The 23,304-nt window shown below is 40.4% G+C and overlaps 3 protein-coding genes across 9 annotated transcripts in view; 1 reads left to right on the forward strand and 2 right to left on the reverse strand.

The window, feature by feature from the left end:
- apbb2b (amyloid beta (A4) precursor protein-binding, family B, member 2b) overlaps nucleotides 1-1,482 on the reverse strand; it is a 56,405-nt gene extending 54,923 nt beyond the window's left edge. For 3 of the 4 annotated variants that reach the window (XM_086295764.1, XM_086295763.1, XM_086295760.1), the window contains exon 1: nucleotides 1,332-1,482. The gene's annotated coding sequence lies outside the window, so the exon portion shown is untranslated. Of the gene's footprint in view, nucleotides 1-808; nucleotides 1,297-1,331 lie in introns of those variants that run through there. The other variant, XM_086295761.1, reaches the window with a different exon arrangement.
- A 3,094-nt stretch (nucleotides 1,483-4,576) lies between these two features.
- On the forward strand, nucleotides 4,577-18,627 carry haspin (histone H3 associated protein kinase). Its single transcript, XM_086295766.1, has 16 exons — nucleotides 4,577-5,070; nucleotides 5,493-5,651; nucleotides 5,816-5,971; nucleotides 6,633-6,770; nucleotides 6,875-8,576; nucleotides 9,933-10,077; nucleotides 10,183-10,334; nucleotides 10,472-10,657; nucleotides 11,070-11,155; nucleotides 11,335-11,397; nucleotides 11,486-11,577; nucleotides 12,778-12,857; nucleotides 13,682-13,770; nucleotides 15,867-16,009; nucleotides 16,114-16,216; nucleotides 17,330-18,627. The coding sequence occupies exons 1-16, from the start codon at nucleotides 4,913-4,915 to the stop codon at nucleotides 17,529-17,531; spliced, it is 3,654 nt and encodes a 1,217-aa protein (XP_086151892.1). The 5' UTR covers nucleotides 4,577-4,912; the 3' UTR covers nucleotides 17,532-18,627.
- Nucleotides 18,628-19,288: 661 nt separating this feature from the next.
- The window catches only part of fam184b (family with sequence similarity 184 member B), a 31,942-nt gene continuing 27,926 nt past the window's right edge, over nucleotides 19,289-23,304 (reverse strand). For all 4 annotated transcript variants that reach the window (XM_086295770.1, XM_086295769.1, XM_086295771.1 and 1 more), the window contains 2 exons: nucleotides 22,680-23,083; nucleotides 19,289-19,961 (listed from right to left, as the gene is read on the reverse strand). In XM_086295770.1, coding sequence (XP_086151896.1) covers nucleotides 19,889-19,961; nucleotides 22,680-23,083 — 477 coding nt within the window. In that variant the 3' untranslated portion in view covers nucleotides 19,289-19,888. The remainder of the gene's footprint in view (nucleotides 19,962-22,679; nucleotides 23,084-23,304) is intronic.

Below are 23,304 nucleotides of genomic sequence, written 5' to 3' on the forward strand. Positions count from 1 at the left end.
AAAACAGGAAAGCTATTCACGTCCTCCTCTAGATTCTTTATATCGCAAAAACATAAACATGCAATTAAGTGGCTCCATGTTTGCATAAAACAAACAGCCGTATCTTCTCAGGGAGCTCTGGCAGAAACAACCAGAGGAAGGCTGGAAATGATTAGCTAGCCACAACCAACCAGGACCAAGCACCACTGCAAGTCCCTGACTGGGCTCCCAGGGGTTTCTGATGGCCTACAGCCCCACACACTATTCAATGTAATATGCCTAAGTGAAGAGAATACCCCCTTTATGCCTGTTTGTTTCACAATGAGCCTTTTTATTACTTAAATTGTTGCTGTAAACAGAGCACGACATGGGAATGTTTCCAACCTCTGGATGGAAACCACAGGACAGAAAACTGGAGCAGGCTGAATTAATCTGTCAGCTAATTAGTTCCAAACAGAAAATTAATAATTGATTAAAGGTTTAAGCCACTGTTGGAGTGACAGACTGATACTTGTTGGATCAATCATCTTAAATTTAAATGATTTACTATACAACTGAAGATGTGAGGAAGGTCACATTGTTGCCTGATCCACGAATAACTGATAAAAACACCAATCTAGGCTTTACTCAAAATTTTCTGATTTTTTATTTTTTTTATTTTGGTCACTTGCCGAAATGAATATTATATCTTACTGACTTAGCTTAATGCACCAAACTGGCTAGTTGCCTCATATGAAGGTATTTAGGGGTGTGAAGCATAAAAAAAGCCTTGTTTTTGTCTTGAGGTTGGCCAAGTTTGGATGATTGGACAGTTTCCCCCGTCTCTTACCTGAGCCTAGGCCCTCTGCATGAAGACGACACACGTTTAAGAGCCGTTAGGTGCCACAAAGGTTATTTTACACGTATGTTGTGTCCACCGTCGGACGGTTCTCCTGTTTTTCGGTCCCCTCGACACAGCGGCTGAGTTAAAAAGTCAAGCTGGAGTCAGCGGCAGCTGCCTTGCCCGCGACCGTGCTCCGTTTACAGCTGCGCATTGAACGTGTGACTCCCTGAACGCTGTGTGAGAGCTCGTCCACGGACACCGGGAAAATACGTGACAATAAAGTGAAAGAAGCATACCCTGGGTCCCGTAAATGCCCCCTCCCCTCATCTGCCGCCCCAGCCTATCCTCCTATACCACCACCACCTTCGCCAACCGTTTGTAACACAGCGGGCCCCTCAGATGCCAATCACTGCGTCGCCCGGGGAAGATTACGGGAAAAGTTAACTCCCGTTTTTCATTTGAACGAGACGTAAAACGACCGCAAGTCCCTGCGTTGAAGCGAAATTTATCGGCATACCACATCACTCACCTCTTCTCCTGCGGGTTCACGTACTCCTCGCAGAGCTCCTGTCTTTTTTCTCTCTCTCCACCCCTCCGTTCTCGGATTGTTTCCCTTTTCTCCTCCCTCCCAGATGCCGCTGGTCTCCGGCAGGGGGAACCGGGGGACGCTGCTCCGGAAGCAAACGCTCCTCTGTTTTTACTGCCTACGCAGAGAGCGGCTCAATATTAGCGCTTTAATCTGTGATGCCTGCTGGCAGCTTTAAATCAAGAGGTTTCAGTAGCAAAGATGAACTGTTGGTTAGGAAAGCATTGTCCAAAAAAAAAGTGACAATGAAAATGTCGACAGAAAGCATGATTATTCCTAACACACGAGATGGGAAGGAATAACTGCAGAGAATAGGTTAAAATGTATAATATAATAATAAGCAAGCATAATGTGGAAATTACTGTATAAGCAGTACTGTGCAAAAGTCTCGAGACATCTTAATTTCTTTCTGAAGATCTTCCAGAGTTTTCCTTTGGACATAGGTTGCTTTTTCACTATTTTTTCAGTTCAGATCTTGCACCTCAAATTTTTCAGAGTTTGTTTGTTTGTTTGTTAAGACACTTAACACATCTTTAGGTACACACAATTTGTTCTCATATCTTTAGTTGAAGTCATATAAAATGCCAATTGGGGCTTTATATAGCTTTATTTTTCAGCACGAGAAGCATCCCAAATACACCGCGAATGCAATAAAAGCACACTCGGATAGAAAAACACATCCAATGAAACTATCAGTCAAGGTTTGGCCTCCCCAGAGCAAAGACCTAAACACTATTAAAGTGTTGTGGGATCATGTTGACAGAGAACAGAACAAAAGCAGACAACATCCAAAGACAAGCTTTGAATGTCCTTCAAGAAGCCTGGAGAACTAAGACTACCTAAAGAAATGACAAGAAAGCTGCCTGAAAGAGTTGAGGCTGTGCTGAAGAATAAAGGTGTCATACCAATTATTGACTATTGACAAGCTTATTTAAATTGTTCAAACTCTGTTTTTGCCATATATACTGAATTTTTATGTACGTTTGCACATGTTGGCATCAGAAGCTGGTTTTCCTTACATGCACAAACAACCAGCACTTCAACGGCATCTAAGTCTGGACCTTTGCTTTCGACTATACCATTTTATAACATCAGTTTCTTCTATGTGGAAATGATAATTGTTTGAATGAAGCTATCAGCAATTTCCCTTGGACATCTGCAAGCACTGTTAGATATGATCCGCGCTTAATAGTAGGTATTAGAGTCTTCTCTTTATAAAGCTCAAAAATGTCTACTGCTGCTGTGGCCTCCCTCTTTGATTTGTCTGTCTGTTTTCACTAGCAAACTACAGATTTGTTCTAATGCTCTGTGAACAGTGAAGACTTTCTCCTTGCAGGTCAAATTAGTGGCAAATCCATGTTATTGTAGATTCTTTTCATTTTTACTAGATACAAACACTTTTAAGCCTCAAGCAGTCTGCTCTTGGGCTGAATTTTATAGGTGTTTGAAATCCTCAGCTCTTGGAAATTTTTGTTTGTTTATATTTTAAATCCTTTCCCAGATTCACACACTAGCTTTATGGTTTTAAGGTATGATAAAGTTAGGGGTGTACTTACCTTTTCTATGTGACTAAACTGTTATTTCATTCTTTTCAACTGTGAAAATAGTACAAAATGTCTATGTGTCTTTGATCCCCTTATCCAAGCACTGGTGCAGAAAAAAAATCTAATATTTGCTTGTTCAAGTATGTTCAAAAGGTTAACTATTACTGCAAGTACAGTGTAAATAAACCTGTTTTTGTAGCCGTTTGTACTGATAATAAGCAAAACTGTGCAACAGTTGAGCCACAAACAAAAACTGACTGTGTGAAATGAACATACTTATACGTAGGCTATACCATTTTGGTTTTGGCAAATTTTAAGATACATTTCATAATATACACAAATGAATGCCATATAAGATCTGGCAACAGTGCATATTTAGTTAAGGCTGAAAAATATAATACATAAGCACATACACAAATTTAAAAAGAAAAATCAGTTCAATTCAATAAAAGTTAAGTGGGCATAATCCAGTTTAGGCTGGAGCCACGCTGGGTCTATTAAATGTGGAGTTTAATGTATGCTGGAGTTTATCTTTGAGTCAACACGTGTAGTGAAACATTTCTGTATTTAGAGGATTTAACAGGTTGCTTTTGACTTTTCCTCTGCTGCTATCCATTGGTCATGATAACATTTACAAATTAAACATTTCTATGAGTTGTAGTTTGCAGTGAGCGCTTTATGTTGCCCCCTTAATATGAATAATACAAATAAAGACAAAACTTTATTTTATTTATTTAATCATAAAATTAATATGGTGTCATTCAGCATAGACCAAATTTGGGGAATATTCTTTTAAAATTATGACACCTGGTGGTGAAATCTACTTACTACACTGTGTGACGTGGTACTTAGGCATTTTGAATTAGTCCAAACTAAATCACATAAATGGGTCTTTATTCTAAAGTTATTTTGTGACACACTGTGTCAAGTATTTATAACTGATCATTTGATTTCACAAAGAAAGTAACGCTTACATGGTTAACAATAAAATAAAGTAATGTTGGCGATTTTACTAAAAAAAAAATCTAAACAAACAAACAAACAAACAAACATCAAAGTGGAAAAACGGAAATATTATTTATTTACTTTAGCAAATATTTATGCTAAAAAAATCTACTGTCAGCTTTGAGGATTAATAAACAGAGGCAATACGTTTTCCAACTACCTGTTGTTGGAGCAGTAACTAACTACCCAACAGCAACATTTAACTATTTGGGTGCAAATGATGATATATATATATTTTTTTCTTTAATTAAAAACCCCAGTTGGAACTGCTGGCATGGGCTCCAAATCTCCAGTAGCCTCCATTACATGAAATGTAGTAAGTGTATTTAAGTAATGTAAATCTAACTAATCTAAGGAAAATGTTTACTTTCAAGATGAAACACGGGTGAATCTGTGAATCATATCTTACACATATCTCTCATGAGTGATATCACATCATTCCTGTCACAAGATAGAAGCTACATTCAGTTTTTGCAAAGTTTTTTTATATATACTATATTTATATATTTAAGTTTCACTGAAATTAAAATGTTTTTTTCCACCGGAAACCTGGCCAAGAGGACAGCAAAAAGGAAAAATTGCAACTAATATAAACGCCTGCTGCTATTACTCCAATCCTCCAGGGGGCGCTGTGATAAAGCCACCGAACAGTTGCACACCAATCACCGTTTTCCAGCAGTTTGAACAAGAAGCGGGTTGGATTATTCCGATTTCTAGCAAGACAAGAAAAAGATAAAGCTAGCAACCATGGATACAGGCTAAAACTGTTATTACGCTTGAGTTAGTTGAGAATTAGTTCTTCGGTTACGCTTTATTAAAATCATTGTAGTGGTTTGGTGGTTTTGCACAGTCAACGGTCGATATATAAACCTGTCAGACTGTGGCTTACTCCTGTGTGCTCCAGCCGCGGTAAATCTCCAGTTGTAGTTTATAAAAGTTTTACCTTTTGGCACGGTTGTTGCTGGGAAGTCAAACATGAAGCCAGTAAAGCCGCTATATCTGAAGACGTACGGGAAACAGAGGCGGAAGGTGTCCGCCTGGATCTCACCTGAAGACCGCAAGCAGGCCTTCGACAGCACCCCGTCCTCCTCGGATGTCTCCGTCTTTGAGCCGTCCAAACCTCAGAGGATAAGGTATGTTTATAATTTTCTTTACTAAACCGTCTTTTCAGTATTTTCTCTACATTATGGATCACAAAAACTGTGCAGCTACTTTTTAGTTTTAGCTTATAAGAAATATATTATTGGTGTGTATGGAAGCCACAGAAATGCCAGTCCATACAGTCACATATCTGAAGTCTTTAGTTATTAATATATTTATAAAGGATTCGTTTTATTATATTTTTACTATATGAAAATATAGTTAAATATCTTAAATACACCAAACTGTAGCTAATTAAAACAGTGGCAAAAATGTAGAGTAAATCAACAGTTTGTACATACATAACAACCCCCTGTGGACGTGTGCAAAGTACAGTTTAGTTGTCAATCAGAGTTTCCTGCTCTGATTGTGAGCCTGACTATCTTCTTTGCTTCATCTGCTTTTCATTTAACAGGGAGAAGAGCACCAACGCCTTGACTGGAAGAACCGTTCGTCCTGCCAAGAAGAAAGCAATGCTTTGTCTGACTGAGAAGAGTGTGGATGAAGAGGACATGAGCAATGAGGAGAAGGCACCTCCTCTCCCTCCACCTGCTCAGCAGAGCAGGACAGCCAGGTCTGTGAATATTGTAATAAATGGTAAATAGCATTGCAGTCAGTATTACTGCATTTGAATTATTAGATTATCTTAGGCTAGAAAAATATCCTTGAAGTAGTTTGCTTTTTTTTTTGTTGTATTGTATGTGTGAGTGGTCCACACCATTTCTTTCCCTTCCTTAGAAAGAAGAAGAGTAGTGTGGCCAGTCGTAGAGCAGTGCGTCCTGCCAAAAGAAAGACCATACGTTGTATAACGGAGACTAGCAGCGATGAGGAGAACAGCAGGATGCTCGCTCCACCTCCTCCTTCTGTATTAACTCAGCAGAGCAAAACAACCAGGTCTGGGCATTTAAAAACAACAAAGCAACAACACATTACTAAAATGACAACGCATGTTGAGAGTTTTGGGGTTCTATTAAATATAACCACAACTGTGAATGTAAGCAGAGGTTTGACATTTCTGGCAAACTGAAGGCTGATCAAACAGTTTTCAGCAGTTTCTGTGAAATGTATTCCAAAAGCTGCAGTTTGCAGAGTCAGCTCTTGAGCTGCTTGTCTAAATCAATATCAAATGTAAAAAAATATACTGACAATTGCACTTTGGCTGCTCTCAGAGTTTAAACAGATGTCTCAAGTGAAACTTACTTTTGCCAGAGCAGTCCCAAAACAAACTCAAATTTATAATCATGCAGAGGAAAAACATCTTTACATTTGAGATGCTGGAACTACTTTTTAAATTATTAAAAATGAGTTGTGAGTTTTCTATCAGCAGGCTTTTTGATACAAAATGTTTTGCATTACTTTGACTTGTTTCTGCCTAACTTCTCTCTTTTTACTCTCTTTACTCTCTCTCTCTCTCTCTATTTTACTCTCTACCTCAGCACTTTCAGCGTTTGGTTTGCAGTGAGTGACTATTGTTAGCCATTCACAACTTTTAAAGCATCTCTTTTGCATTTATTTGTCTGTTTGTGAAATGATTTGTGTCTTTTCCCGTTATCAGGACGAGCCGGCTTGTGTCTGGACACAGAGTTTTGATGAAGCGGAGGGGCCAGCAGGTTCCTGTCACCACGGAAAGTGAGGAAGAAACGTCTGCACTAAAAGGCCACAGAAATTCAGATAAAATGAGGACAAACTCAAAGTGAGCATTCATGTCTTTAAGAGCTCTGTTAAAAGCCTGAACAGAAATGTCATCATTATTTGCAGTAACCTTTAGCTCTCATCCTCTCTTCTCCTGCTTTCTAGTGTTTATCCATCTTCTGCAGGCCGCTTTGTAACCCAACGTAGACGAGCCGCTGTGATTAAACCCAAAGTCCCCAAAGCATCTGTCAGTATACTCAGCTCCTCAGATGACTTCACTTCTACAGCCTTTCCTTACAGCAGGTCTTCCAGGAAAAGAAAACTGCCTCCGGCATTGGGGCCGTCAAGTGCAGAGAACTCTATGAGCGCTCCCTTCCGAGAGATATCTCTCAACGAGTTGGCAGATTGCAGTCTTGGACCCTGCCCTAGGAAACCCATCTTCTGCTCTACACCGTCAGCAGGATCCTTCAGCAAACGCGGGAAGCTTAAACCATTTTCAGTCAACAATCTGTCCTGCACTCCTCCATCCATGTCAGTAGACGGCATAGTCTCCCCACCAGATTGTTCGCTTCACTGCCAGCAGACAGACACAGACCTACCTGACCACATAGAACCATCTATTGATTTATTTTCAGAGCCCAAGAGAAGAAGTGAATCAAAGTCTAAAAATGAAGGCAAATTACAGAGTGCAAATCTGCTGTCTGCAGACAGTGGCAGCAGCAGTCAGTTTGTATCTGCAGCAGCAGGAGGGTTAGATTGGCTGATCGAGACGCTGAAGGAGAAATGTTTGTCCACACGCTGCACCGTGCCGCTGGAGAGATTAGACTTGTTCGCTGAGCTGAGCTGTGAAACAACCTACTCATCCTGTCTGGGACATTCAAACTCACTGCACAGCCGACAAACAAACAAACAGCCTGTGGACAGCAGTGAAGCGGTCGATCTGTCAGAGTCTTTAAAAGCATCGTTTTGTCTTCATTCATCAGGTACAGTCAATGATATCCGTAATAGTTTTGACCAAGAAGCTTCAGTGAGTCAGAGTTGCAACACTAACATTTCTCCATTAGTTAACTCTAAGCAGTCAGCCGAACACTCGGCCGCATCACCTATGGAGCAGTCAGAATCGGTATTTTATGTTCAGTCTATTCATCACACAGACAGCAGCTCTGAGATTATAATGAGCACACATTTGGAGTCCAGCAGCACCGTGCAGACAGTGGAAGGCGAGGCTATAGTGGCAAAGAGTAAAAGTCTTACTAAGAGGTGTTCAGTCCAGATGAAGAACCTGGTTTTGTCACAAGAGCAACTAAAAGGCTTCTCAAAGCAGACAGAGGAAGATTTGGGTAAGACACAATCAGCCAAGACAGAATGTGCAGCAGATCTCACAGCAGGGCTGAAGGAGAAATGTCTAACAGATAACATTATTGTTGGGATAAAGAGAGTAAATTTGTCACTGTTGAAAGAAATTATGAGTCCCAAAGGTGCTCTGCTAAAACCAGCCGGAGATGTGCCCGACTCAGCTAGTGACGACCAGACAAAGACGGACCACTTGTCGGAGAGCGATGACAGTAAAGAGACGACTGCCTCGAAAGCCAGCGTGAAGAACGGACGTTTGACTACTTCTGAGGATGAGAACGCCTCAGACAGAGAAGTTGTAAAGAAGAGAAAAAAGATGCCCGTGGTTCAGAAGGAAAAGAAACAGCGGAGCGCATCCACAGACCGCCCTGGGACGACGAGGAAGGCGTGCGTAAGCGGCATGAGCGTGAGCCGCTGGAAAAACAAAGGCAACGCCAGCACGCACATGATCAGGAGCAGGGCTGTGGACTGTAGCATCAATGAGATGATCCCCTCACAGCACAAGCAACCAAAGGTAAGAATCAAATTCAGAGTGACAGCTGAAACAGTAGGCTCGCATGTTCAGCAGCGCTGGATGGATAATGAAGGTGATGGTTAATGGGTTCATTGTTGAAGTTACCATTTAAGTTGATGCTTTTGCTTTTCTGTAAATCCCTCCAGTCAACAAATGATGCTGACTATTAGAGTATTAATCAGATGCAGCTACACTAATTAACCTGCACATTTGGTTTCCCGATGTCTTGATGGTAACAAGTATTTGTTACTGAGCCACAAGAGTTGAGGCTCGGGTGTGAAATTTATGGTTTTTAGGGTTATTTTTTTTAGCCATATTTTTTTATCATTAACTCTGTTTCCCTGGGTCTTTTCCTGTGTGTTATGAAAAATCTTGTTTTTTTGGTACCAGCACTGGTTTTATTATGTTGTATTTATCCAGAGTAATAGTGGATGTACTGGACAAAGGATGTTTAATATGGAGCTTCCAGGTAGGAGGAAAAGAGGAAGACCTCAGTGAAGGTTAATGGATGTAGTGAAAGAGGACATGCAGAGGGTTAGTGTGACTGAGGAGTGGAGATGGAATGAGATGGAAGCAGGTGATCGACTGTGGGAGAAGAAGCCAACTCTGACTGAGTTTAGAGGGGGACTTTTTGACCCCATCTTATTTTACACAGACACACACACACACACACACACACACACACACACACACACACACACACACACACACACACCACTCAATACCACTACAAGAGATAGAGGGGGTGTCTGCTCTCTCAGCCTGTACCAGAGTTGAGTTAAAACATGCCAACGAAGCTAGTGACCAGATAATTATTCTTGATGTTGAACATGTGGTGTGACAAAAGATTCTAATTGGCTTCCAAGTTTTCCAGCTTACCAGTATCTCCTATTTTTGCACTCATTGCTGCATTTATAAAGAAATCCTGCATCTCACCAACATCACATTTCTGGTGATGGGTAAGCATATAATGTTTAGGTGCTCTCACACTGTAGCGAGCACAAGCTTCCATGTAGCTGCAATGTAGTTTGGTTGTATTCAAAGGAAGGCAAATGTCCATGCAGCCAAAATCTCCAAAACTGGGCAAATTAGCATGAAAATAATCTATCTATATACAATTTGTGGATGAATTGTCCCTTTAGTGCCACAAATGATTACTTCATTTGATCTCCAAACCTCATAAAAACTATTAAGCTATTGACTCTTCCCGTAAGTGAAGAAGCAGAATATTTCTGATCACAGAGCAGATCTGTGTTAACTCTTAAGTTTTTCTGTCACGATCCACCGAGCACTAATCAAACATTTAAAGGCTTTTAAGTCATTTAACCTAAAGCCTGTTGTATGTGCTATATGTAGGAGTTTTTGGGCTCTACCATGAATTTCTCCACCCCGGTGAAAGAAATTCGGCTCAACCTCTCATCCCTGCTGGCTGATTTCACACCAAACACAAAAACCTGGAGCCGGATCAAAGCCGCCCTCTCTGTTCATCGCAAAGGCTTGGGTAATGATGTACACTCTGGTGTTTGGATTTTAAGCTTTTAGTTTGACTTTGAGAGTCCTTACACTCTCTCTCTCTGCCCCCCACCCCCTCATTCCCTCTCCTTAGTGCTGCTCACTCCGAGGAGTTTACGTCTATCAGCGTCGGGCTCTCCTGGGAGGACGGACACTGCTGATCTCAGTCGGGATCTCTTTACCACACCCTTACGGACGCCACTCCCCAAGCGGCTCCGGTCACAGCTGCTGGGCCAGCATTCCCTGGTATTAAACGCACATAAGTTATATATTCAGACTTTCTGTTGGTTTCTCTGCACTTTGCATTTGGGTCGTTAGACCTGATGGCGTGACATCCAGGCTGTGGATGCACGTAACCTCCTCCCACTTGTCTGTTGTTGAAGGTTTGTGAAGACGCAGACCTGTCAGACGCAGAGAAGGTGTATGCTGAATGTGGCCAGCAGCGGCCTCTGCCCTGGGAAGAGTGCATTCTCCCCCAGCGTATGAAGCAGTGTCTGAAGATTGGAGAGGGCACCTTTGGGGAAGTCTTCTCCACCAACAACGAATCAGGAGACACCGTCGCCCTCAAAGTAAGCACATTTGAGTGTATGTGAACAACATGTTTTAGAAGTGTAGCGTTGACTGAGCTCTGTTAGAGAGTTACAGATGTGAGTTGTATCAAAGAAGGTAAATATTGTGCATTGTTTTTCCTTTTCTGGCCCTTTTCTGATCCTGAGCTGGTCTTATAGTTTTTAAGTAGTAGAAAAGAACGAAAAGGGAGCAAAGATACTTCAACATGAAGCTCAGGAGGCCAAAATGAATCAATGAAAACACAAAGGGGGCATTGATGATGGCTCAGAACTAAAAGGGCAGGGAACAGGCCTGTAATTTGTAGTATAAACCAATTGAGTTATAATGTGCTTCAAAAATAAAACCACTAATGTTACTGAAAAAACTGCAAACGTTCAACACAAGAAGTCCCACCCTGGATTGTATTTTCAGATCATTCCAGTAGAGGGGAGTGAGAAGGTGAACGGAGAGGACCAGAAGACCTTTGGAGAGATTCTCCATGAAATTATTATCTCTAAGTAAGTAACCGCAGGTACACACTGCTCACTATATGCAGTCCATTTGCTGTAATGCTAGAGCTTATAAGGTCTGTATGTTTCAGTACAGTGATACCTAATGGTGAACCACATCAAAGTACTCCAGCTGAACAGCTCTAATGAGCAGTGTTTGTGTGTTTTGTTTTGTTTTCTTCTACCAGGGAGCTGAGCAGCCTCAAAGAGAAGCAGCACAACCAGACCCATGGTTTTATTGGACTCAAAGAGTAAGTATTTTCTTTGGTCTTTTTTTCTGTTAGTGCCTCAGTAGTTTTGAGTCTTAATGTGACTTTGTGTCTATTTTTCTCCCCATAGTCTTCACTGTGTTCAAGGCTGCTACCCTGCAGATTTCCTGAAAGCGTGGGACACATTTGACCAACAGAAAGGCTCAGAGAACGACAGACCAGGTCAGTGAGACAGAGCTCATTATAATTTATTCACAAGAACATGTTTTGTGTATTTCTTAGGGTTAGGGGTTAACTTACTTCTATATTAACTTCTCTCTAACTAAGATTCAACTTAATTTAATTATTAATGTTAAAAAAGTTCTTGCCCAACTTGCTGTGTTTTTTTGTTGTTTGTTTTTTTTTTTTGTTATTGTTGTTGTTGTTTTTGTTTGTTTGTTTGTTTGTTTTCTTTATGACCAGCTGTACATTTATAGATTTTAATTTTTTTTTAGTCACACCTTAATTGTGGCACAGATTCACCAAAATGCTGGAAACTTTCCTCAGAGATTTTGGCCGTATCCACATGCCATCATTGCATGGATGCTGGAGATTTATCAACTGCACATCCGTGATGGGAATCTGGTTTTACCCCATCCCAAACATCATCTATTAAATTCAAATACGGTGACTTTAGAGGCTGTTTCAGTTCAGTGAACTCATTGTTGTGTTTAAAAAACAAAAACAAAAAACAGTTTGAGATGATTTGAGCTTTGTGACATAGTGTGTATCCTACTGGAAGCAGCCATCAAAGATGGGTACACTGGTCAAAAAGGGATGGATGTGGTCAGTGGTGTTTAAATGATGCTTGGTAGATATTAAGTGGCCCAAAGTGGCCCTAAAAAAATGCCCCCCACATCATTAGATCAGTGCTCCCCAAATCACACAACACACCACCAAATAAAAATGTCACAAAAAGCATATTGATAATTTCCCCCCTGCACACCAGTCATAGTGGAATTGGGTCAGTTTTTCCCCAGTGTACTTTTTTTTTTTTTTTGCTTTTTTCTGACCACTACTCGTGCTAGGGCCTTCATCAGGGTTGGGTTTTTCTGCAGGACCCAGGTCAGATCGACTTGGCTGTTAATTAATTTCTTCTTTGTCTTCTTCTGTTTTCCTGGCAGTTGGTACCCATTTAATTAGAGCAGGTAGTTGTACTGCCCTCTAGTGTAAGAGGATGTAATTGTTCTGCCTGTTGTTAAAAATCTATTTGTCATAGATTTTTAACAAAACAAAAACAAATTTTTGATTAAGAAAATAATATAAAGCCATTAAAAAATATTTTAGACTTTCTTTCTAAAATGGGGTCATAAATGAACCCACTCGGTCCCTAAAATACGCAAATCATGTGATTTGGGTTTCTCTTTTTGTGTCTTTGCTCAGATTTCTTTGAAAATGACCAAATGTTCCTAATCCTGGAGTTTGAGTTTGGCGGCATCGACTTGGAGAACAGCAACGGAACGGTAGGGATCAAAGCTTTCCCCGTGTCTTTGTGGAAATGTTGAGCTTTTATCTGCCACCTCAGTGACTGTTCAGAGATACAGAAGGTAAAGCTGGTAGCTTGGAGATAAAACTACTTTTACATTGGCTGAATGTAGAAAGTACACAAGCTGAAAGTGTGTGTGGTCAGTTAAAGCGCTTTGTATTCAAATTGTCATTACTGAAGATTAAGCTAAAAAGAAGCCTTTGCTTATTTCACGTTCACACTCTCAGTAAAAATGTTTTTAAATTTTAATGACGAGAGCGGCTGCATAAAAATAGCAAGTTCTTGAGTCGAGTCATTACAGCTTAATGTCAGCCAGACCATAAATTACTGCACGCTGGAGGTAATGAGAGAAGATGATGAACATCTTAAAGAAATTATTTGCTTCTGAAAATTCTTGCGGACTAGTGTTATCTTTGGCACGGCTGGACTTTTTCTGGCTTCTAGAAACTTAAATTGCTGTTACACAACATTCACATCTCATCTCCCTGCAAGGTTTTATGAATATTTTCTGACTTGAGGTCTTACACACGCTGAGCACCTTCTTCCTGACCCTGACGTCTGAATGTGTCGACATGAAGACGACACATTCAGACGACACATTCAGGAAGAAGGTGCTCAGCGTGTGTGGCACAGGTGCTCGGACCTCATGACCTGTTTTGTTTTTTGCACTTTTTCTCACTGCACTGATTATCGGGTGAATTTGCAGGGATGTTTACTCGTGGGGAAATTGGATGCCTTGAATGTTGCACTTAAATAGTCTAAAAGACTTTGTCTAATTTATACTCTTGTTGTGTTTTCAAGTTGGCATCTTTAGCGGTGGCGAAGAGCATCCTTCACCAGGTTACTGCTGCCTTGGCTGTTGCTGAGCAGGAGCTTCACTTTGAACACAGGTACTGACTAGAGATGGCACGATACCACTTTTTTATGTCCGATACCGATATCATAAATTTGGATATCTGCCGATACCGATATGAATCCGATATAGTGTTTTTTAATCAACAAAACTGTTTTTTTAAAAATATCTTGCTGCATTTTGTATAAGTTCATACTCAAGTTTAAAACAACAACTACACTAAAGCTATTCTGTTATACCTATATGCAAAAAAAAAAAATTCATAGTTCAGCAATACTGATCAATCTAATAAACTTAAAACTACACCATCCTCCCTATTCTGGTATTTTAAAGAGTACTTAGCGTAAATATTAAGCAACCTAACTAATAGGGTTCCAACTCCCAGCAACAACAAAAATAAATAAATAAAAAATAGGGAACCACCCCTCACGCTCCACCTCATGATGCTTAATCGACGTAATCAACCTTAATTTGATGCAGTGTGAAAAAAAATGCACAGAAATCAATTATTTTTCAAGAAATATTAAATAGATTCAACATCTTTCTTCAACAAAATTGCAGACTGCACAGATGGTACCTTCCCAAAGTAAAAAGTACTATAGCTTACTAGGGTATATATATCTTAGACTTAATAGTCACTATATACAGTAATTGACTTCTATTCATTTTACATCAAATTAAAACTTTGGGTGTAAGATTCGGATAATTATTTATTAAAAGCTCGACATTTTAAATGAGAATAAGAAAGAAAAGTATGTCTTTGTGCCCCCTTTTCCCTGTTAATGCCCTATCGGCCCCCCTGGCTAAACTTTGCTAGATCCGCCCCTGCACAGTTACCAGCGTCAGCTACGTAGAAAAAGATCCTCGAGTAGAAAGTAATAATAAATAAATTCTAACAACAGCTGATCGAGCTTAAACGTGCTGCTGTTGTTCAGCCGCTGGTTTCCTCTTTCTGGTGCAAAGTGGGCCAAAAACAAACCAGAGACACGGACTCGCGACAGAAAAGCTGATCAGCTGATCATTAAGCAGTTTCATGATTGAAGTAGCAGCCAGAGAGCGAGAGGCAGTCGCTTGTTAAGCTTAACGCAGGAATGCTTTACAAACATTCAGAGATGGACTTACACACTTGCTTTACTTCTCTCGGGATAACTTTGTCGGAGATGAAATGCCGGGTTGCTAGCGAAGCTCCAAATGCTATCCAGACCACCTACAGGTCCCGCATGCCACAGCCGCTCTATCACGTGATGCATACTGCTCCGACATGCTAACGTTCTGAGGTGAGTTACGGCGTGTTGCAAGTTTTGTGAGGTGCTTTCGTGATATTTAATGGATCGGATTACATTTTTTATTTTTCTCCGATATCCGATCCAGTAATTTAGGTCAGTATCGGACCGATACGTAATATCGGATCGGTCCATCTCTAGTACTGACACACATTGATAAATTACAGCACCGACGTACAGATGCAGTTTGTTCCCCGCTAACAAAACAAAACCCTCTAGTGCAGGGGTGCTCAATACGTCGATCGCGATCGACCAGTCGATCGCAAAGGTAGTATTGGTAGATCGCATGGCATTAAAAAAAAAATAGATGCCAGCCTATCATCCATCCCGTCACTTGATTGATACAGGGAAGCCAGTCAGATGACAGCAGATTTTTTCTGACGCTTAGGTCGCTGCGCATGCGCAAACAGCAGCGCGAAGTGTAGTAAAACTGACAAGCTAGTCAGCGAGTTAACTCCAATTTTTAGCTCTCGGTTTTTTCTCTTAAACCTGGCCGTCAGCAGCTACTGTCCGGACTATGCATCCCTGGCTGATTCAATTCAGTGCAAGTCATCAGAGTAAACTCAGGTAATGACAAAAAATTTACATAGTTAATTGTGTTGTGAAATATTGGATATTGCGGTTATGCATGTATATACATTGTAGATATAAAGAATCCTCAATATATTTATAAATAAGTATATGTTTTGGATTTTTGTAGTGGGTAGATCATTTTGACTTGGTCATTTTATAAGTAGCTCACATGCGGAAAAAGTGTGAGCACCCCTGCTCTAGTGTTTAGAAGGAAACTAACAAATGTTCAGCTGGAACTCTACTCTAACAGTTTAACCCTACACACTGTTTATTGCAGGGACCTGCACTGGGGAAATGTGCTGGTCAAAACAACCAAGCAGAAGACGGGGAGCTTCCTCATCAATGGAACCACCCACTCTCTGGAAACCAGAGGGGTGCTGGTCCGCATCATTGACTATTCTCTCTCCAGACTAGAAATCGGTCAGATATTTTTCTACTTGCTTACTGTCATACTTTGAGTGGATTGTGTTATACACATAGTGAATATTACGTAGTGGTTCTAAAATGTTGCTTTTGTGTTGTAGATGATTTGACTGTGTCCTGTGACATCTCAAATGATGAAGAGCTCTTCATGGGACAGGGAGACTACCAGTTTGAGATCTACAGACTCATGAGACAGGAAAACGGGTCAGTCCATTAAGTGATCAAGCATCTATGTGCCATGTAACAGGAGTCTCTGTGTAGTAAAGGCTTAAAGTCTTTATCTCACTCTATGTCTCTGTATCTTTCTATAGCTGTATCTCTATACATCTATCACTGTGCACCTACTAAACAAAACAAACTAGAATAAAAATATACAGTAAATATTTTTAGTTTTTGTCCAGGTCAGTTTCATCATACTTTTCAATTAAACCAGAAAGAACGAGTGATTTGTTCATTTGTCTGAGACTGAGATGATGACATGGAGTCAGTTCTACCACCAACATTATAAATAAACTTAACTGAAATGAGGAAACAAACCTGGAAACAAAATGAAACCAGTGATACTGTTAAACTTGAACTGGTTACGTTCTAGTAAATTATAATTTTTCTTTGCTATTATGTAGGATTTCTTTTTCTTTGATACGCTCATAAAAACATGTTTGTAATTATGTCAAATTTAAAAAGAAGGAAAAAAAGCAGTGAGGCGAGGTTGCATAATTCCCTGTGAATCAGGAGGTCAGGACATTCCCTGCCGTTGGCCTTTTCTCCAGAGCACAAATGTCAACCTGATTTTACGTCGTGGGCCACAGACAGCCCACTTTAATCCTAAGTGGGTCAGACTGCCCTGTCTGTCACTGTACAGAAGTTTAACTGCACATTTAATCTCAGAGTGATCTCAATATAAGGGAAATGATGAGAATATTCTGTTTTTGAGTTTCTTTAGACTCAAATTGTGAGAAATGCTTAAAATTACAACAAAAAACCAAACAATTCTGGTAGCTCATTGCCCACACAGTCCTGTAATTATAAGACTAAAAGTTTTTGTTAATTCACAGAAAAGCTGTGGAGAAAAAAAAATCCCTCACATTTTATAAAGCAGTGCAGCGGGCCAGACTATTAGGTCGGACTGGCCCCTGTGCCCTATGTTTGACAGCACTGCTTTAGAGTGTGGGTTCACACTGATGATGTAGCCGTCTCAGAAATTCACGTGTCAAATATGACCCTCTTGGCATTGTTAAAGTTCATGACAGCACAGTGAGAAATGCAGCATTGTTGTTGATTTATTGATCCTCTCATGCTGTTTGTGTCTTTTATCAGGAATAACTGGGCTGCTTACCACCCTCATACCAACATACTGTGGCTCCACTACCTTTGCTCCAAGCTGCTTTCTATGAAGTACCGCGGCTCAGGGGGGAGGACTGCCAAGGACATGCGAGAGGAGCTGACTGGTTTCTATGACAATGTCCTCCAGTACAGTTCAGCCACAGAGGCGTTGCAGAGCTGCCCCATGTTCCAGTAGCACGAGGATTCAACGCAAAGTGTGAGGAAACTCACACAGACCATTTTTAGCACGAAGGGGGTGCACTGTTTCTTCCCGTTCGTCCTCTGTTAAGACAGTGTTCCCAGTGGACGCGCCGTCACAGGAGAGTTACTTAGAGTGTAATGCAGACAATGCTGTCATAAAACAAGGCTCATTAAAATGACTGAAGATTATATATTGGTGGTCAGTGGCGCTTCTTTATGTTGTTATTCTAATAAATCCATTCACTTGTTTTTTTTTTGCATCCTAAGTATAAAATTTGAAAAAGATTATCATGATAAATTTTTCTTTCTTAATCTTGTAGCAATGTGGTTCAGTGTTTGCAGTCTGCATTGCTTCTTAATCTGTTACTTGGTGTAAATTAATCACTACCTTCTACATGGCCAGGTTTCAGCTTTTCTTTCATTTTTTTTTCTCTGGTTAATGATGAAACGGTTCACAAACATGTGATGTGATTTCATTTGAAAAGCAGAAGGGTAACAAGGGGAAATAGAAGATTAGATCTCAAAACTATGCTATGTAAATGTAGTGTAAACGGGACATTTAACAGGTAAATCTGGCAGAGGATTCACTTCTGTGTGAAGCATTATAATCAATAAATGCTCATTTTAAGAGTTCTGAATGTTTTTATATAAAATAAAAGTCTGTAAGAAGATGTAAGAAAAAAAATGAAGCATGTTAAGTTGTTATTACTGTGTACCAGGGTATTTAGATTTATAATTGTTTTAGTATGGTCGTATATAATAGTAATCAGAACTGTCACCTCACAGCAAGACGGTTCTGGGTCTGTCAGCGTTTGTACGTACTCCCTGTGTTAGTTTTCTCCAGGTGTTCCTTCCATAGTCCAAAAACATCCATCTTAGCTTAACTGATTATCCTAAATTGGCCGTGAGTGTGAATGTTAGTCAATGGTCATCTGTCTCTGTGAATGTCCTGTGATATTCTGGGGACCTGCCCAGGTCCCGCGTCCTCCTGTGTACCCCCTCCTCTCCCTCTAAAAGAGCTGGGATAGGCTCTGCACTCCCGTGACTCTGAATTTGATAAGCAGTTAGACAAAGGAATGGGCTGAAGAAGGGCTCCCTTTATTAAACTGATAGGGAATGTATTGTACTGCATTAAAATGCCAGCAGAAGGAAATCTAGTGGATTATTCGGAGCCCAGTAAGCTGTGAAACATGTCTCCAAGTAGTAAACAAAGTATAACTAAACTGCCTTGAAGTAGTTTGGGTTTATTCCTGTGGATAACCATCAAGAAGAAAGCTTGGTACACTATTTCCCTCCAGAAAGGTGAGATGTCTCCAAAACAAAAATGTATATTATCTTTGAGTTAATAACTTTTAAGTCCTGAGATGACAAAAATAAGTCAGTGGTCAGATTAACAGCAGTCTATAAATCATTTTAACTAATACCTGAAAGGTGATTATGGTCGTCTTTGGAACAGCGAGTTAAAATTGTTTGATATGTCGACTATTTAATTTGATAAATTGGTCAGTAACAGATTTTTCTGGGTAATTTATCAACAGAACTTACAACTAATTATAAATCATCCTGGTAAAGAATTTCAGCTACTTCAACATTATAAATCCACCTACTGTGCAGTACTTGCAGCGGGTGGAGTACACTGCACGTTGTCATACAAACGACACATGATGTGAATCTTTTTAGTGATACCCTGAACCACGGAGAAGCATCTGAGCTTAAGCTCAAAGAATGTGATACACAGAAAAAAGACGCACATACAAAAACAAAATAGTTTATTCAATTTCATCATTAAGATTATTATACATTTTTGCATTGAAACAAGCTTCATTTTGGTATGGTGAGTCGTGTGTGTCCATTTTGATGTGGATCTTGATTGAATATGTTCAATGCTTCCATACGCAAAGAGACACTTGGTTGCTGTTTTTTTTTTTTTTTTCTTAATGAACACCTGCCTGGAATCGTTACACGATGGGATTAGGGCAACAGTTGCATTAAAAAAGGAAGACGTCCTTTAAAAAAAACAACATATGGCGACATTCCAAACTATACAAACAAGATCCGGCAGGCCAATGTCTGAGAAGAGGTCAGGCATGTGTTTGAGAAGCACTTTTTGGTTGAGCTTTGAGGCAATGTTTGAAATGGCCTTGCTGGTGATGAGCCCATATGTCTGTTGATGTGTTTGTCTGTTTTCAAGGTTCTCTGTGTGTGTGTGTGTGTGTGTGTGTGTGTGTGTGTGTGTGTGCTTGAGTCTGGGAAGCAAACAGATGTGTATAAGAAGCAATGAAGTGGATATGAAATGTACCTGCAGCTGTTGTATGTGTATGTGTGTGTCTGTATGCTTGTATGCATTTGTGCTCAGAAGGAGAAGTATTTGGTGAACCACTCCTGCTTCAGCCCTTCTGTCCCCCTCTGCTCCAGGTATGGCCCCCTGCACCACACAAGACACAGACAGGTTTAGTGTTTTAATCACAACTAATTCAGAAACATGACAGGAAGAAAAACATTCGTAACATTTTATAACACGTCCCACGACTAAGGGCATAATTCCCCTGTAATTAAAACAAATCTCAAAGGATTTTATTTGAAATTAAAATGTTATTATATCCGCATACTACTACTTTAAGGTAGGTACACTAGAATAAAGTTGGTAAGAAGTCAGAGGTTTTTACAGGGATTTAAACTACAGCGTAAGCAAAAAGGTAAATAATAGAATATCCATCATGTACATCTACTTAATGAATATTGAATAAAAAAAGTAAAAAGACAAAATTAAGGCAATTTGTGCCCTGAAAAGTACAGTGTGCGATGTAAGATGGGAACACATTGTTTTTATTCCAAATTAGTTACCTCATACTTAAAATTACTTATGGAGTCCTAAATTTACATAGTAATAATGCTAATAATAATAAGTAATTACAGTATAATTACTTCCTTGTTCCTGTAAAAACTCGACTTACCCCCTTATGGTAGTGTGTCTACGTTTAAGTATTTGTATGCAAATATAATTACATTACAATTTTGAATTAAATGACATTTATTACAGGTTAATTACACAATTACACCTTTAGTTGTTATGCTAAGGTGTTCAATTGCAGTCAGAAAAGAGAGAAAGGAAAGCAGCAGGACCATGACTGTTTCAGCTTATAAAGACTGACATTTACTGAATACCTTCTTTAGGACAAGACGTCACCTCACTGGTATTTACACTATATTACAGCTGTTAGACCTTTGGTACATCTGTGGTTCATGAGGAAGAGTGGGCTGTGTACCAATTGGAAGGTCTGTGGCTCAAGCTCCAGCATGTTCAGGTGTTTTTAAAGAATAAAGTGTTGCATGAGTGAAAATGATCAGCCGATAAAATGGCAGCAACTCAATGCCTTTAGGTATGTAGACATGGTCAAGACCACCTCCTGAAGTTCAAATTGAGCATCAGAATGGGGAAGAAAGGTGATTTAAGTTACTTTAAATTTGGTATGGTAGTTGGTGCTTGAAAGGCTGAAGCGTCTGATCTGCTGGGACTCTCCTTTTATTTTACAGAGAATGGTTTGAAAAAGAGACAATATCCAGTGAGCGGCAGCTCTCTGTTAGAAAATGTCTCGTTGATGACAAAGGTCAGAGGAGAAAACTACAGTAACAGGAGGCGTGCTACAGCAGCTAAGAACAAGAAACTGAGGCTACAGTTGGGGAAGGCTCATCAAAACTGGACAATAAAATATTGTACTGAACATGACTTTGAGTTCACTGAACTCAAATGGCCTCCACAGTCACCAACAGAGAACCACTTGGATGTGTTAATAGGGGCGAGTCACGTTATGGATGTGCAGCCGACAAATCTGACAGTTCTGAAGACAAGACGGGATCAAACCTGGCATTAGCAAGGTGAACCTTGGATCGTTTTATTTAATGTCGTCACTAAGAATTATTGTTGTATTTGTATGCATAAATCCTCAGTAGTCATAAACTGATTATTACATGATCACACAGCAATGAGTACACAAGGTCAGGATAACATCCCTCTTCAAAATGTCTGTCTTAATTAGACTTTTTGTGACTGCATTGTTTCATCTGTCTTGATCCACGACCTCCGTAAACCCTGTTCTGATTAATTCATGGACTCATGGACCATGAAAGGTTTGTCTGTAAATTATGATCCACATTAGAGTCACAAACCGCTGAGCTAACAAAAACACAAAGCCGACAGACCAACATGTGACATCACAGAGTCTATGTGCTATCTTTTATATACAGTCTATGTTTGCAGCAATGGTTTGCACTGTTGCCTCATTTGCATGTTCGCCACGTGTTTGCGTGAGTTCTCTTCGGGTACTGTGACTTCCTCCCACAGTCCTAAGACATGCAGTTAGTGGGGTTAGGTTAATTGGTGATTCTAAATTGCCCATGAGTGTGAATAGTTGTTTGTCTCTCTGTGTGTTAGCCCTGTGAGAGACTGGCCATCTGTCCTGGGTGTACCCTGCCTCTCGCCCTATGGTAACTGGGATAGGCTCCAGCCCCCATGTGACACTGATTAAGGTTGGCAGTAAATGTCAAAGTAAGATCCACATGAATAGGAAGGTTGTAAAACATGATTCTGTAGCGGGATGATCGGCGTCATTTATTAATCATGATGTAGTTAATTACTTATTCAGTACTTAAAGTTGCATTTGTAGTAGTACTTGCAAGAATGAGACCAAATTTTGCCACCATGACAGACACAAAGAGTCACAAATGTGGAAACATCACCAGCCACGCTGTCATGGAAAGTGATGACTGCTGGTAGGGCAGGTTTCCATCAAGAGATCTGCAGCGGACAGCTACAGCTGGCTCATCTTGAACTAAGCGCTGAGATTAACACAGACTGACAGCTGATTAATCCCGACATCCAGTTCATGCCAGCGATCTGAGTCCTTGTTGTAACAGTTTGATTAATGTCATCACTAAGAATTATTGTTGTATTGCTCCCTCTACTTTTTATCATATTTTCATATCTTTATATAAAGTTCAAAAGGTTGTTAATACAACTTGTTGAACATGTGATATCCCTGGTAAGGATTAAGTCAAAAAGTAAAAAAATATTAAAAATAAGTTTGATTTTTGGTTTCTTATCTCACCCTGAGGAAGTCAGCTGGCTGAATCAAAACATTCATACCTGATTGAGTGGGCCTGCAGGTGTACGTGTGGGTCCAGGCAGGAGGGGGACACGTATCGGATGCCCGTCTGAGGCGAGGGGCAGACGGGGAGAGGTGCCGTCGGCGCCGGCGTCGGTGGGATGCAGGAGGTCCGGGTTCTGGCGGAGCGAGAGAGGGAGGGCGAGGAATGCTGGGTGAGGGGGAGGGACGTGTGTTTGTGTGGGAGAGAGGAGGTGGAGTAGTGGGGCGAGGTTTGAGGGTGGGAGGAGGACTGGTGGGGGAGGGTTGAGGAGGAGTGCTGATGGACGGAGGGGGAGGAGGAAGACGAGGAGGAGGAGGAGGAGTGGGGCACAAAGATGCTCCTGTTGTAAGTGCCGGCCGTGGAGATGCTGGTGACACGAGGAGGCGACTCGGCACGTTTCCTCTGTGGAAAAAAATAAATAAATAAAAATTGACACATAGGTTAGAGTTTAAAAAAAAAAAGGATCAGTTTTTCAGAGCGCTCAGTATAACCAGCAGAAATCTGGACCCACTGGTTGCGATTTATGACTAATGGGGCAAAATCAGTCTCTCTTTTGTTGCTCAAACAAATGATTGGTTAGTTGCACTCAGACTACAAGTGGCCTGTAAGCTAGAAAATCTCCT

This window comes from Aulonocara sp. 'chitande type north' Nkhata Bay, linkage group LG6, assembly GCF_057382095.1.
Source record: "Aulonocara sp. 'chitande type north' Nkhata Bay isolate Kocher_YH1m ecotype deep benthic linkage group LG6, A_spYH_male_GT1.1, whole genome shotgun sequence".
Lineage (NCBI taxonomy): Eukaryota > Metazoa > Chordata > Actinopteri > Cichliformes > Cichlidae > Aulonocara > Aulonocara sp. 'chitande type north' Nkhata Bay.